This window comes from Lycium barbarum, chromosome 1, assembly GCF_019175385.1.
Source record: "Lycium barbarum isolate Lr01 chromosome 1, ASM1917538v2, whole genome shotgun sequence".
Taxonomy (NCBI): domain Eukaryota; kingdom Viridiplantae; phylum Streptophyta; class Magnoliopsida; order Solanales; family Solanaceae; genus Lycium; species Lycium barbarum.
The window spans coordinates 154,370,178-154,385,701 of NC_083337.1; the positions used below are offsets into that span (position 1 = coordinate 154,370,178).

Consider the following 15,524-nt stretch of genomic DNA (forward strand, 5'->3'; position numbering starts at 1 on the left):
TTCTCAAGTTTGTTTTGTTTTTCTCCTTCTCTAATTAATTAGAGCACTAACTTCCCCTAACCACAAAATGGTTTGTATACTCAAATTTTTTGGATTTAATAAACCACATGCAGAGTTGCATCATCTTCTAAAAAACATTGGACGAGACTTTTTATTGGCATATTTTCTACGTTACTAGTGTACTATAGTATAATTTTTTTAATATTCCTTAACATTTTTGTAATGCAATTAATCATATCACCTAGTTGAGGTGTCAAGGATGCGGGTGGACGAGCATGCCTATCTATACCTTTGCGGGTTGCCTCAACCGTACGACGAGGAACCCATCATTTTAATGCTATAATATCAGTGAGTTATATATTTTCTGTCACTTTGTTTATTTTCATTATTTCTGTTTATTTAAGTCACTGATTCTGGAGCCTTTGACCAAAATAAGCTATTTTTTAAATCAATTTACCAAAGTAATACGTTTTTTTTTTTTTTTTTACGGAACTAGCATAAACGTATTCCTGAATAACGTATTAGGCATTATTTTATTCAAAAATTCTAACGGAAAAAATTAGGTCGGGTTAACGGTGTTAAAAGCTAATTCGTGACTGTTAGTAACGTATTATTCCTAATACGTTACTGTCAGTAACGACTTTAGAGAATTCAAATACGAACAATCCTTTTATGTAATCTGACATTGACTGATGTTAAAGCCGTAACTAGGAGTTACGATTTTAGCATAAAACGTAACTGACAGTTACGTTTCTACTCAAACTAGGCATGCGCAAACCTTGCCGAGAATCCTGCAAATTGGGAATCTTTCTGATTGATTTGACTATAAAACGTGATTAATAGTTACGTTTTAATTGTAAAACGTGACACACAATAACGACACACTGCTAAAGTCCCTCTTCCTCATACTTTTTGAACAAACCACATATCATTATAAAATATTTAGTATGAAACGAATGTTCAAACACATTCGAACAATTTTCATCAAAGCTTCTACTTGTGTGGCCTATTGTTGGAACAACATTAAAAAATTCAACAGGTATAAGTTAATTAAGTCAAATATTTCGTAATATGTTAAAATAATACTATAGTTTTAATTTATTTTTTTGTTATATTAATAATAATAAGTGTCTTATTTTCGTGTGTAGGAGTAAAGATGGCCAATTTTGAACATAATGTGATGGTTGCTTTGTATTGGGGTGGCGAAATAATTACTGAAATGAACGGATTCAGGTACACTGAAGGTGCCAAAATGATTGTCAGCATGTTTATTTCAACGAACTATGCTGAATTGGTTGAACTATTGCATGAGAAGATGGGGACAAATAGTGAAAATATTCAAATTGATATTTCTGGAAAATATCCATGCTCATTTCAAGGTAACAATACAAGGTTCATTGAGTTTAAAATTGAGAATGACCAGTCCTTGCTACAATTTTTCTCCATACGGCAAAAATTTGCGGATAAGATCGATATAAATATTTTGGAGATTTATGTAAAGACCAAACCAGCAAATCAAAATAATATATTTCAAATGAGTGGTCAGCATGGTTATCACATGAATTTGTTGGCTCAAAATTATGGATTTGCTATGGCCAGTCAGCCTCATCTCGGAATTGAACAAGTTTTTTTTTATAAATACAGTTAATACTTTTATTAATATTTTTAGGTATACCTGTAGTAGTGGTAGGAATCCCGCTATCTCATGTTGCTTAGCCTGTGAGGCCTTACAAAGATAGTAATACTTAAATACACTAAGTTTTTTCAAACAAAACTTACTTCGGGCACCTTTTCAACCCCTAAAATGACGATCCGAACGTCTACGTATCCTTGATGTATTGGGCCTACATTATTGTACGCAGAAAAAAATATCAGGTTCTATATAAAATATTGACGTTTCGGAGTCTTGATCCACGACTAATCGTTGGTCAAAGTATGGAAAAAACACTAAGTTTTTTCAAACAAAACTTACTTCGGGCACCTTTTCAACCCCTAAAATGACGATCCGAACGTCTACGTATCCTTGATGTATTGGGCCTACATTATTGTACGCAGAAAAAATATCAGGTTCTACATAAAATATTGACTTTTCGGAGTCTTGACCCACGGCTAATCGTTGGTCAAAGTATGAAAAAAACACTAAGTTTTTTCAAACAAAACTTACTTCGGGCACCTTTTCAGCCCCTAAAATGACGATCTGAACGTCTACGTATCCTTGATGTATTGGGCCTACATTATTGTACGCAAAAAAAAATATCAGGTTCTATATAAAATATTGACGTTTCGGAGTCATGACACACGACTAATCGTTGGTCAAAGTATGCCAAACTCAATAATTTTTGCTCAAATAATATATTTGTATTAAGAAATTTATTAAATATGTATAAATAATAAGTTTAGAACATAAGTATTAAATCTGAAATCGTCGTTCTAAAATCTAAAAACATAAAGTTGAACTCTTGGCTCTGACTCTGCCATCTAATCACGTGGGTAACAATATCCAATTTTTTTTTTCTTTCTATGTGAATAAAATAATCACATAACTTGCACACTAAATTGTGTAAGAAAATGTTGTCAGCATGGAAATGACATTGACATAACAGATAACAACTATTAAAGGTAAGTGTACAATTTTATTGTGTGTCACGTTTTACAAATAAAACGTAACTACAGATAACGTTTTATAGTCAAATCAGTCAGAAGAATTGTAAGTGCACAATCTTATTGTGTGTCACGTTTTACAAATAAAACGTAACTACAGATAACGTTTTATAGTCAAATCAGTCAGAAGAATTGTAAGTGCACAATCTTATTGTGTGTCACGTTTTACAAATAAAACGTAACTACAGATAACGTTTTATAGTCAAATCAGTCAGAAGGATTCCCAATTTACAGGCACTACAAGAAATTAGGCTTACGACGACATTTTATAAATGTCATATTAAGTGCCATAAGTGTCGCAAAATCACTTAGCGACATTTATTTTACATTTAGTACAAATGTCGTAAATTTGAGGGTCGGAAATTTTCCGACATTTATATTAATGTCGGTACATAATTTACGACATTTATTTACAACTTTTTAAAAACGTCACAACAAAATTTCCAACATTTAGATTAATGTCGGCAAAATAATTAGCGACATTTATTTGCAACTTTTATTAAATGTCACCGATTTTGAAATTAATTTAATTGCGACATATAACGAAATGTCATCAAATCATACCATCCTTACTACGCATACATAGAAATGTCGGAAAATCATCTCTAGTCAATAGCATCATTTTTCTTTTTTATATACTGAAAAAATCTAATTTAATGCCACGATGAATCATATAATTCCAGTACACAAGTTATACACTACAATAGAACTTTGAATTAAACAAAAGAGTCACTTCGACAAACTTTTAAAAAATCTCGTGAACACCATTAAATATATGGTTCCGGAAGAATACAAAATTTTCTCCTAAGCTGGGTCCAAATGAAAAAGAGTATTAAAATACATAGAACCAAAATAAAAAATAAAAACTGCTCCTATTTCTATAACTACTATAATTTCATAAGCTTTTTTTTATTAGTAGTAGCAAATAGTATTCCTTGCAAAATCAATTACTTTAATAAGAGCTTAAATAAAGTTCAAATGCATATAAATAAAATAAATATGACACGAATTGTCCCGTAGTAAAATCGATTGTCGTCGATGCCTTTTTCTCGGTTCTTTCCTCCATTACAAGAGTTCGAACAAGAAAAAAATAAGAGTGCCCTATGAAGAATGTTGTAAAAATTCATAATAGAATCTGGCCATAACAATAATGAAAAGATCAATAATGGATAAAAAAGCCAAGTCATATTCTGAAAATAATTAATATTCTTTAAATATTATCCGCAATGACACCTATTCTAATACTACTAGTTAAATACTTTTTAAAAAGTCATATGTGCGATAGTTTTCTTTAATTGGTAGAAATATTCAATAGATCTATTGTTATAATTGTATAATTTAATTTTAACTAATTTACACAAATAATTTAGTCACGTGTGGGACTACACTGGATGTGTTGTTGTTGTTGTAATTTAGCCATATTTTTAGTTCCAAACTCATTCGTTATATATATATATAATTACTACTTTATGCATCCACTAATTCTTTCCCTAGAATTAAATATAAAGAGTGATGACATAATTTAAAAAGATTTAGATTTCCAACATTAGGGGTAAAAGTCAGTAATTAGCGACTAATAATATGACATTTGAAATAAATGTCATAATATTTTCGACATTTGTATCAAATGTCGTTATTTTAACGACATTTTACGCCAAAAATCGTTGTTTAGCTATATTTTATTCCAAATGTCATTATTTTAGTGACACTTTTCGTCAAATGTCACTATATTTACGACATTTTACATCACATGTCATTATTTTTATGACATTTTTTCATAAATGTCGAGAAATTCCTTTTTCCCCGACATTTATTTTAAATGTCACTAAATAAATGTCGTCGTATCTTTACTTTCTTGTAGTGAGGATTCTCTGCAAGAGATTGCGCGTGCCTAGTTTCAGAAGAAACGTTACTGTCAGTTACGTTTTATGCTGAAGTCGTAATTGCGGGTTACGACTTTAGGATCAATCAATGTCAGATTTCATAGAAAGATTGTTTGTACCTAGAATTTCTAAATTCGTTACTGTCAGTAACGTATTAGCCATAATACGTTATTGGCAGTAACGAATTATATTTTAACGCTATTAACCGGTGACTTTTTTGTCCGTTGAAATTTTTGAATAAAATAATACCTAATTCGTTACTCAGGAATACGTTTATGCTAGTTCGGTTAACTTTCAAAAAAACGTATTATTTTGGAGAATTGACTCAAATAATAGCTTACTTTGGTAAAAAATTCCTGATTCTTCTTTCTGTTTGAAATGTATCTAGTGTGAGCATTGCGGAAACGTTGGAACTGTCCGAATTCTGCAAACAATGGGGTCCCCGATAGTTCGAGAACAAGCGGCTATGCCTGTAATGGTGTTAGAGGTGATGGGACTTGCACTCGACTACAATTTCGTGGATTTTGCATTTAACTGGAGTGTGATTGCACTGTTTTACGGGAGGTGGAACCGCGTACCTCCCTTTCGACTAAGCACTGGCAGCTACGTGGTGCCAATGGATGAATCCCGTCTTGATCCTGGTGATTACCCTCCTATGGTCATCGACGTTGAAGGATTTTACGCACCAGCGGATTAATACTTGGGTCTAGTGCTGGGGATGTTTATATACAAGACAAATTAATCTATACCAATAATTTAGTATTAATCGTATACTTGAAGGTCTCTATAGTATAGACCAAATCATTAATCTTATACTTGAATAGGTGAATTATACTTCTATGCTAAAATTAGTTGTTCTTTTACAGAACAATGTATGATTATACCAGGACTGCTATATAAAATTATATATTTATAAATTTAGAATAATTGTACTGTAATTCAGTTTACATGCAAGCTTAGACCACTTACAGATGCATGCTTTGCATATTTTTTAATTATGGGTATGGCTCTTTTGAGGCCAGAAGCGCACAACATAAAACAGAACCAGTTCTGCCAAACAAAAAAAAATTTAAGCATTCCATCCAGCATCATATAAATTTAAGACAAGAACTCAACGTAAGTTCTAAAAGAGGGGTTGTCTTGAAACAAAAAATTTGTAATAACTGCAACGGGTTATGATGAATCCTTTCAGAAGATATATAATTGTTTCTAAATCATCTGAAATACAGATTTAAAAGGATAATGGCTTTAATAATTCTTCAATATCTCTCAGACAGGGGTTTCTCATTTATCAAAAGATGTTTTACTCCCTGAAACCCGGACAAGAGTACTTCTCAAACGTATACAATCACTAAAGCAAGTTCCTTAAAACAAGAGCTTTTGTATGGTGAACGAATAGAGACCAAACACAAAACAGAACCAGTTACTGTCTATCCAGTTTGTCTTTTTTAATCATGGGAATAACTGGATGAAAATTAAAAGGCAAAAAGAGAAAATAAATTAAGGTTGTCAATAAACCATAATCCACCTTTTCCAACTTTGAGACTGCAGTAGCGATGAAGCGGATCCATGTGAAAATAAGCAAATCAAGACAGGCAAGATTAATTTTCAGTCTAAGACCAGCGAGCTTCTAATGTCAGCACTCTACCATGTCAGTTTGAAACAAATGGTTGAAACTTGACTTGATGAAGAAGGATCCCCATATCGTCTAGTTGAGCTCTCAACTTCAATTTCTTTAAGATAATGTCTCCAACATTTGAGACGTCTTGATTCACAGCAGACAGGAACAGTCTCTCTTTCCATTAGTTTCTCCATCAAGAACTGAATTATATTGCATACCAAAAGTAGAACATGAATGAGAAGATTAAGCACTGCTATTCATTTTACAATATAAGAGCAAAGACAGGAAAATCACGTTCACCTGTATAAAATTTTCATTGGGCTCCCAGATTCTGACAACTGACAGAGTCTCTGGATGACAAGTCCAAAGCAGACCATCTAACAGAGTTTCAAAATTTAGAGACTCCATAACTTGCTGTATCTTCACATGCTTAACAACAGATAGCGGGCAGGACGATGTTCCATTCAGCTCTTCCACGATGAATGTATTCTTGATTATCAACAAAAATGAATGAAAAGAATAATCAAATGTCACAAAATATAAATTTAACCAAATAAAGTGAAAATGGTGTTCAGACTTACAGTCGTTGAATCTATAGACAGAATCAGTAAATTCAATTGTTCGAATCTAGTTAGATCTTCCTTCAAATTTTGAAACCAACTCGTGCCTAGATGATCGATGGGCATTAAGTTGACACAAGATTCCTGCAGGGAAGATGTTGTCATAGAGAATATGACAGGCAATTTACGAGCTCCATATTCAAAATGGAGCAGGTTTGGGGTGTCTATGCAAAGTTCCACCAGACTCTTGCCAGAACGGAATGTGAACTGTCTAAGTATACAACTCGAAAATTTAAGCCTCCTCAACTTGAAACAGAAGTTCAATTCTAATTTCTCAAGAAGGGGTAGTTCAGAAACAAGATTTTCTACCATTAGGTCAGTAATCTGCTCAAATGTTATACTCAGTTCTTTCAGAAGCTTGAAAGTAGTCACGTCAAACTTTAACTCGCTGTTACATCCTCTATAATATAGACTTTGAAGTTTAACAGCTTGAATGCGGATACTTCTATATTCCCAAGTTATTTCATTCGCTTGATGTAAGGTAAGCTTCACAAGTTTGGGGAGATCAGATATCAATAGATCTTTTACTCCCTGACACCTGATGAGACTTAAATCCTCTATCGCTGGACAACCAGAACAAACTTCCAAGATTATCCGTTCCTCCAAAAAGGCATCAGTCAGAGATAGCTCCCTCAACTTAGTAAGATTTATATGATCAACAATTAGAGGCCACTCTAGCTTAAAACCGCCCAATCTCAGAGCCATCAGTGATTTAGCTGTAAATGTTGTGCCTGGCAAACTGTACCAATCTTCTTCATAATGGCGCGTAATATGAACATCTAATTCTTTGATGCAGTTATTGGTGGCCAATCTTATCCATTCGTCAATACAAGAGGCGTTTTTTAGATATGAAAGTTTAAGAGAAATCCTGAATTTCTCTATCTTTGCTTTTTGGATACGGAGGTTTATCAATGAGCCATCAATAATACTTAGGAAAGCATCTCTTATATCAGCTTGTTCCGATTCCTCTTTTTCTGTAGACAAGAGTTTCCATAAGGAAAGGTCGTTATGAAAATCAAATGTAAATACAGGAAGCAAATTCCAGACTTTCAGCCATGTCTTGGAGAGGACACTAATTTGAGCTGCATCTTTTGCAGGTAGGAAGAATAATATGTGCTGCAAAATAGGGTCAGGTAACTGAGAGATTTGATCCATTACAGTAACTTTCTTTACTATGCTACTTCAGTGGACATCTTTCCTGAAAATTAATAACCCAAAAAGATATATTAAACAACACATTTGGTCGACTGTATTCAGATGTCAAAGAAAAAGGATCGAAGTCCTACAAGGGCCTGGACAATTTCAAGATATTGTATCACTTCCCAAAAGATGGAGATATCATATGTAAGTCTTAAGACAATACTAACACTTTTTGAGTGCTGCAAATAACCAAATTTTTTTTCGAAAGTTGCAATGTTCTAAAGTCAAGCGAAGGACAATATGAATGTATTCTACTACTAGCCTCGCTTGTACACTTTCACAATATTCAAAACATATATGAAGTAATGTGTTTCTAACCTAGATAAATTATTTTTAAAGAAATTAACAAAGACGAAAATTCCTACAGTCAAGCAGTTACACTTGGTCAAAATGAAGGTATAAATGTTACTTGGAGTAACATTTTGTTATTTCGTAACGACACTATACTAATTGAGAAATATTGTACAACTTAATAAGCTAGTATGTGTAGCGATTACACGTGATACGTTACTGAAATTAACGACACTCTGCTACAATTCCATCCTCGTACACTTTCAGCCTTACAGGAAAAATTCAAAACCAGCGAACTTTCGGAATAAAGGCATTTCAGAATAGCAAAATGAATCACAATCAGTAATAAAATCGTTCGACATTTAAAAAAATAAATCAGAGCAATCTTCAATCAGCCAGCATTCGGCCAACTAAAAAAAAAAAGCACCATTTCATAATTTCATAATACACGGGAAAAAAAATCTGCTTTAATCTTTGCACCACATAATAATACAAGAAAATGGGACAATTTTGGTAAAATCGTACCTACATCGCATAAAGTTTTGTAGTCTATGGCATTGATTTCTTCTTTAATTACAACAAGTGATTCACTAATTTTTAGTTTGGAACTCAAAGAAAACAATCTATTGAAATGGCATTTTCCCGGATACTAAACCCCAAAACATAATGAGAATCTCTAATTCATCTACTCCTAGTATATTCCAGAACCAATTTTTCTGTCTAATGAATTGAAAATGATATAAACCAAAATTCAAAATTAATGAGCAAATGTTAAAAGGTTCTAGTCTGGAGTGTACGTACCTAAAGAAGACTGGGTTGCTCAATCAAATTTTGAATAGTTACTAATGAATCCAAACCCTTAAATTAGCACCTTATTATAAATGGAGGAACATATTGTGTAATTTATAACATGGATACATATGTTTATTTCTTTCCTATTTCGAGATCCCCTAACGCCAAATTACAAACACTATTTTTGGTAGCTAGTATCTCGTCTTTCATGTTTAATAATGAGACGTTTAATTTGATTGATTGATTTTCCTAAAATACTGAGAGAAAGTTTAAAATAATTGTTCGTATTTTTATTTAGAAGATCAATTCCGATTCTTACATGTGATTGCATAATAATGGAGTTCAAGAATTTGAACTGCAAAAAAGATCTCAATTAAATTCTTAAAATAAGAAGTTTCAATCAAGGCGAGATCGCATATTTGTAATCCCTCAAATAGTCAATCTTGACATTGTTTTGACTTTTGATTGGCTAAAATTGACACTTCATATTGGTTTGATTGGGTAACGATTATACAATGCGAACATGGAGGATACATATTTTGTTACACCATCAGGTAATATTGACCTGCTTTAATAGGTTACTAACTTTTTACTGCAATAATTTTTTTGCTTCTCTAAATACAATCTCAAGCTTTTTATTTTGCGTCTCTCCTCACCCCTACAGAATATCCGTCATCCTCGTTCTCTCAAACCAAAGTTATTTAATCACCCATCTATGTTTTCTACCATTGGTTTTTTGTTCCCCATGTGTATTAGTCCACCCAAAATATCAATGTGCTTTGTTATATATCCAGTTTCCAGCAAAAATGCAAAAGAATTACATGGCTTAATAGTGTGATTTAAGTTGATTTCTTTTTTCAAGTTCTCTAATGTTTTCAATCTTCATAATTTATAAGGCCTTTTGAATTAGATACCGAAGTTAAGTAACAGAATGGATCTTTTCAATCCGAAAATGGACCTATAACCAAGAGCTTTTGGGAACTTAATTATATTTCCAAGAGCTAAAGACAAAATTTTCATCAGTGATTATTGATGATGATATTGAGAATTTGGCATGAAAAGTGAAAACGTCAATAGTAAATAAATTTGGAAAATGAAATTTTTTGATTACAAGTAAACTCAGAAATATTTTAGTTAAAGTGTCAATAGGATTCTACTTGCCTTTAATTTCTTTCAAATACTAAAGAAAGTTATGTGGTAAATCATCTTTGAGATTACCTAATAGTGGAGAAAAATTAGTACACTGACAGTGCACCAAACTTAAACTCAATTAGCTTCTAGCGTGCATCCATTTTTTTTTGCATAATGTTACTTCAATCAAGCTTCAGCATCTATTTCGCGAGTAGAGTGATGGGTCAATTGACCCACGTGGGCAGTTTTGCTTTTGTCCCAATTTTATGCTGGTCAACAACTTTTTCACTGAACATAAATTTATATTTTCGTATTATAATATTCAATAAGTTATGATTTGCGCCCTTAGGAACTTAGATCACGCTAGGCATGAGTTGGCCAAAAATTTATGACCCCATTGAAGGATTAAAAATAAAGACCAGCCCGTTAGAAGAACAAAAGTGCAATTTTTTCGTATTGTTTGCATTGAAGGCGAGAGATTCTGAGATTCTCCAATTACTCCGGCCCAACTGGATCGAGTATCTTTTCTCCCTTACATGAGATGGCCCAAGTCCACATTTGAATATCTAAAGCAACTATGCAAATGGGCTACAGTTGGACCGTGAAGTCGAGAACCCATTGTCATTTGCACGTTTGTCTCTATTTGTGCTGATCTTTTAATTGGAATTTTTACGCGTTATAACTACTTCTAATACATAATTAGTGGTAATAACTATCTTTTATTTTAATTACTAATAATAACTAAATATTTTTCTAATTTAACTATTATAGCTATACAGTAACTTTCAATTACCATTTCACAAATACACCTAAAAATTAGCACCCCCAATCCCATATCCCCTTTTAATGGTAACAATATTAATCACTTAATATACATTATCATTCTCTCTCCTTTTTCATAAATTATTACCTTTTTAAAAAAGGAAGAATCTGTGAATGCCCAATGAAATAGTCGTCGTCTTCCTCTCTTCACCCTTCTGCAAAAATTTGATTTTCCATTTTGGGATATTGCAATCCGAAACGGTATTTTCAGTACGGTTATTTCGATTCAAGGCATATGTGGTCAAAGTGGGCCTTTTTCACGTTCTATCCCATCTCCTTTGTTTCATGAAATTTTCTCTATTTGTGTTATTATTCTTCCACAAAAACAACTTGGCAGAAGTGATTGTTTTTGCTCCGAGCCATGGTGGTGGTTATGGCGGCGCACACGAGAGAAGGGGAGAGAGAAAGTTTTTTAGGGTTTTTGAGAAGATGAAAAATATATGTATTTGTGTATGTTCTATGATATAACTACCAATTGTTGTGGTTGGTGGAGTATTTTTGTAAGTTTTTCTATATATTTGTGTATTTTGTTCAAATTAATTCCATTAGTTCATCTAGTTTCAAATACATGGGTGACGCAAATACATGGTAAGTTTTCTATATATTATGTATTTTGTTCAAATTAATCTCATCAAATACATGGGTGATGTAAATTGTTACTCACACAAATACATGAGATTTAATATAAAATACATGGACTTTGATTGGAAACTTTAAATACATTAGTTATGCTATCAAATGCATGGGTAAATAAAAAACGAAATCAATATTGAAAACTTCAAATACATTACCACTAAATACATGGGTGATGCAAATTGCTACTCACACAAATACATGATATTTAATATAAAATACATGGAGTTTGATTGGAAACTTCAGATATATTAGTTATGCTATCAAATACATGGATAAATAAAAAACGAAATCAATATTGAAAACTTCAAATACATTGGCTGTTGAATGTTTTCAAATTTTGAATTTTTTATTTTTTACGTTTGAATGTTGAACATTGGATGAAGGAATAGAAAACGGTTATGGAAAAGAAATCTAAAATCCGATTTTGTGGAAGAGTATGGTAAAAAATATCAATTAATAACTAATTAAATGATCCCACCGTTACGGCCTAAAATCAAGAGATATGTTTCTTTTTTACTGTGTTTCTATGAATTTATACGCATCAAATACATCCGAAAAAATATCTTAATTTGGGAAAACATAGCTACAAATGGTAATATTTAAAAAGGATAGCTATAAATGATAGGAAACTACCATAAGATAGTCATTTGAGTAATTTTACCTCTTTAATTTTGGTCCCTCAGTGGAACTTATGCCTATGTCCCTCTAGGTATAAGCTCCATTTGAAGGACAAAATTAAGGACAAGCCTATTTGAAGGCAAACCTACAATTTCTTCGTTTGGAACTCCCACGAAAGAAAAGAAAAAAAGATATAAAAATAGTCTCCACATAGAAATTGAAATATTTAAGAGACCTGGTTCGCTTGTATTTTATTTTCGTTATAACCGATACTTATATAATTTTATGCTGCAATTTTGATTTTTATAATATTCAATGTAGATAACAATCTAAAGAATTAACTATCCCTGGATAGAACAAGCAGTAAAGAAATTGCTCTTCCGCCAACGCCTTTTTGCAAGGTTATTGAGAAGGTATTATTAAAATTGCAATTTACATCACTATATTGCAATTTCAGTATAGTTCTGTCCGGAATTACGAATGACTTCTTAACATTAAATAATTTTATAATTGAGCACGAATAACTATATACCATGAAAATTCTATTAGTGGGAAAGAGGTTTGTACGTGTCAGAATAGACCATGTACGTTTTCGTAATGTAGAGCAGTGGTATATAAGTTGAGTCACGAGAGACGTATAACCGTACTTTTGAATTATTATTTTGCTTGGCCTTAAATGAAAAAAGGCAAATAGAAAAGAAAATTGAGTTTACACCTACTGATAAAGAAACTCACATAAATTTATCCAAAAAAAAAAAAAAAGATTAAAAGAAACTCACACAGAATAGGCGTGTTAGGTATTCTCTTTTGGGGAGTTTACAACTGGGGTGCTGTACTTTGTCCTTTTGTGTTTAAGAAAAGTATGTGGCAAAGGCGAGGTTGTTGGTTAGTAACTCCGCCACATGACATCATACTTGCGTTAAGGATTACAGCTTTCAGCTCTTTAATTTCTCATCCAACTCTTCTTCACCTAGCAAATCGATTATTAATTTCATCTTCCGTAATTAAAGCAAGAGAAGTTAAAATCTATATGTAATATAAAGTTAGGCATAAACAAAGTGATGTGACACCTTTCTATGGCCTTATTTATCTTTTTTTGTGAGATTTTTGCTTTTTTCCTACTTCTCTCTTCAAAATTTATTTAAGTAAAGGCTTATATTAATTTATAATTAACTGAAATCATACGGTTGTGCTTATTAAACTCCCTTTATTACTGCTATCATGTAGCCGCTTCAATTGTCTAATTCAGTTGCAAGACTATAATAACTATAATTATAGTAGACCAAATTAATAAATAAAAAATAGTCTGAAGAATGGTTGTTACCGTTACAATCATTCATAATTATCCACATTTATGATTGAGAACCGGGGGCGGACCCAACGTGTGGGGTGGAGGGACACGTGCCCCCCCTAACTTTGAAAAAACCCTATATATATATATATATATATATATATATATATATATATATATATATATATATATATATATATACCTTGAAAAACTATGATATATTTTAGAAAGACCCCTCAAACATAATTGCAAAAGTAGTTCAGTTGGTAGGAGTGCCCCTGAGTGCTCACTGGTCACCACCCGAGATCAAATCTCGGCTCCAACACAATTTTTTTTTAGCCTATATACTTGTATTTTTGCCACTGCTACGATATTAGCGACCAGTCCGACACGATATTATCCCTCAGTCATCATTAAAATTTTTATTACCGTGTATGTTAAGATAATGATGCTCCCGCCATCTTAAAATCCTGGGTCCGCCTCTGTTGAGAACGTGTCTATGGCTCTATAATAGACTTGAAAACAGACAAACATCCTTCTCTGCCTACACTTTGATGAAGTTATTGACCTGAATTGGTTTACTGGTCATCTAGAATTTGCAGGTAGTGATATGTGCACTTTGATTTGCAGGTTTAAAATTACTTTTCTTAACAGCCATGCACAAAGAGATAATTGTGGAAAAGGTATGTAATTTTTGTTTCATTTTAATATGGATTTTCATCAATAATGATATACTAAATAATGAAATTAGTTTTCACATAGGTCGAATACTAATTTGTGAAGATCAGTGTGTAGCTATTTTCATTGATGATGTGGGTTTATATTGCAACACCATTTTGATTAAGAATTTGTTGTTAAAGGACTTAAGGAAGAGTTCATCAAAGTCGGGTGAAGTTTCTGGCTAATATACCATATGCAGGGAATGACGAGAGCTCTATTATTTTGTTCTTGTGATCATAATTATCTAAAATGTTAATGTAATCATTAACTACTTCCAATTGTCAACGTAATGGGATTAAAATCTGTTTGCTAATTTTTACATTTGATATTCTTAAAAGAAATTAATTAATTCAGCTTTGATTTCTGTATACGTACTAAAAGGAAGCATCTGAAGTAATTATATTGTTAAATAAAGATTCTGCAAATGACCTGGAAAATAAATCAATGAATACTACTAGTTTTGTTGCAAGATGTATGAAATTGGATAAAATGACTTCAAATTTGACGATTTGCTTGAGTTTATCGACATTTTGTGAGGATCCCCTTATCTTTTGAAAAGCAAGATAAATACATATTACTTCCATACAAGTGTGTCATAGGATTATGAAGGTTTTGTGCTTGATATTATGCATTGAAGTCCAAAAAAATAAGATTTAAATATTTGATAAAGAACAACCAACTTTGAGAAAACATTGATTTCAAAGCGTAACTGAAATTAAAGTGTTACGACTAAATAGACAAATAGTATACTAACTATAAAGTTTGTCAAAAAGTACACCGGCATCACTAAATTGAAGGTATTAGAGATATTCGATAATATATATTTTTGTACATTCTACTTTTTATTGTAGAACACCAAAGTAAAATATAAGTTTGCTAATATTTTTATCACCACGCGAAGCAGGGCAATTTCACTAGTAGGATAAGTAAGAGAATCCAAATTTTGAAGTTTGTTTTAGTAACTGTTTAACTGTAATTTAATATTAGAATAATAATACTTTTGATCCCTCAACTAATGGTAAATTTTGATTATAATTTTTGATATTTGACTAACCATATTTAACCTTCATTTAATTAAAATATTTGTTTTATAGTTTATATGTTATATTTTAACTATTTTAAAATTGTATTATCGTCAAATATAGTAAGGTCTGCACACAATATGTCCTCCTCATACCTCACTTAGTTAGATTACACTGGAGTACATAGTTGTTGTTATTATCGTCAAATATGGAGTA

At 32.0% G+C, this 15,524-nt stretch overlaps 1 protein-coding gene across 1 annotated transcript; it reads right to left on the reverse strand.

The window, feature by feature from the left end:
• Positions 1-5,896: 5,896 nt before the first annotated feature.
• LOC132619293 (F-box/LRR-repeat protein 25-like) lies at positions 5,897-8,043 on the reverse strand. The gene is made up of 2 exons (XM_060334264.1): positions 6,466-8,043; positions 5,897-6,365 (listed from the first exon to the last, which is right to left on the reverse strand). The coding sequence occupies exon 1, from the start codon at positions 7,938-7,940 to the stop codon at positions 6,711-6,713; it is 1,230 nt and encodes a 409-aa protein (XP_060190247.1). The 5' UTR covers positions 7,941-8,043; the 3' UTR covers positions 5,897-6,365; positions 6,466-6,710.
• Positions 8,044-15,524: the final 7,481 nt, after the last annotated feature.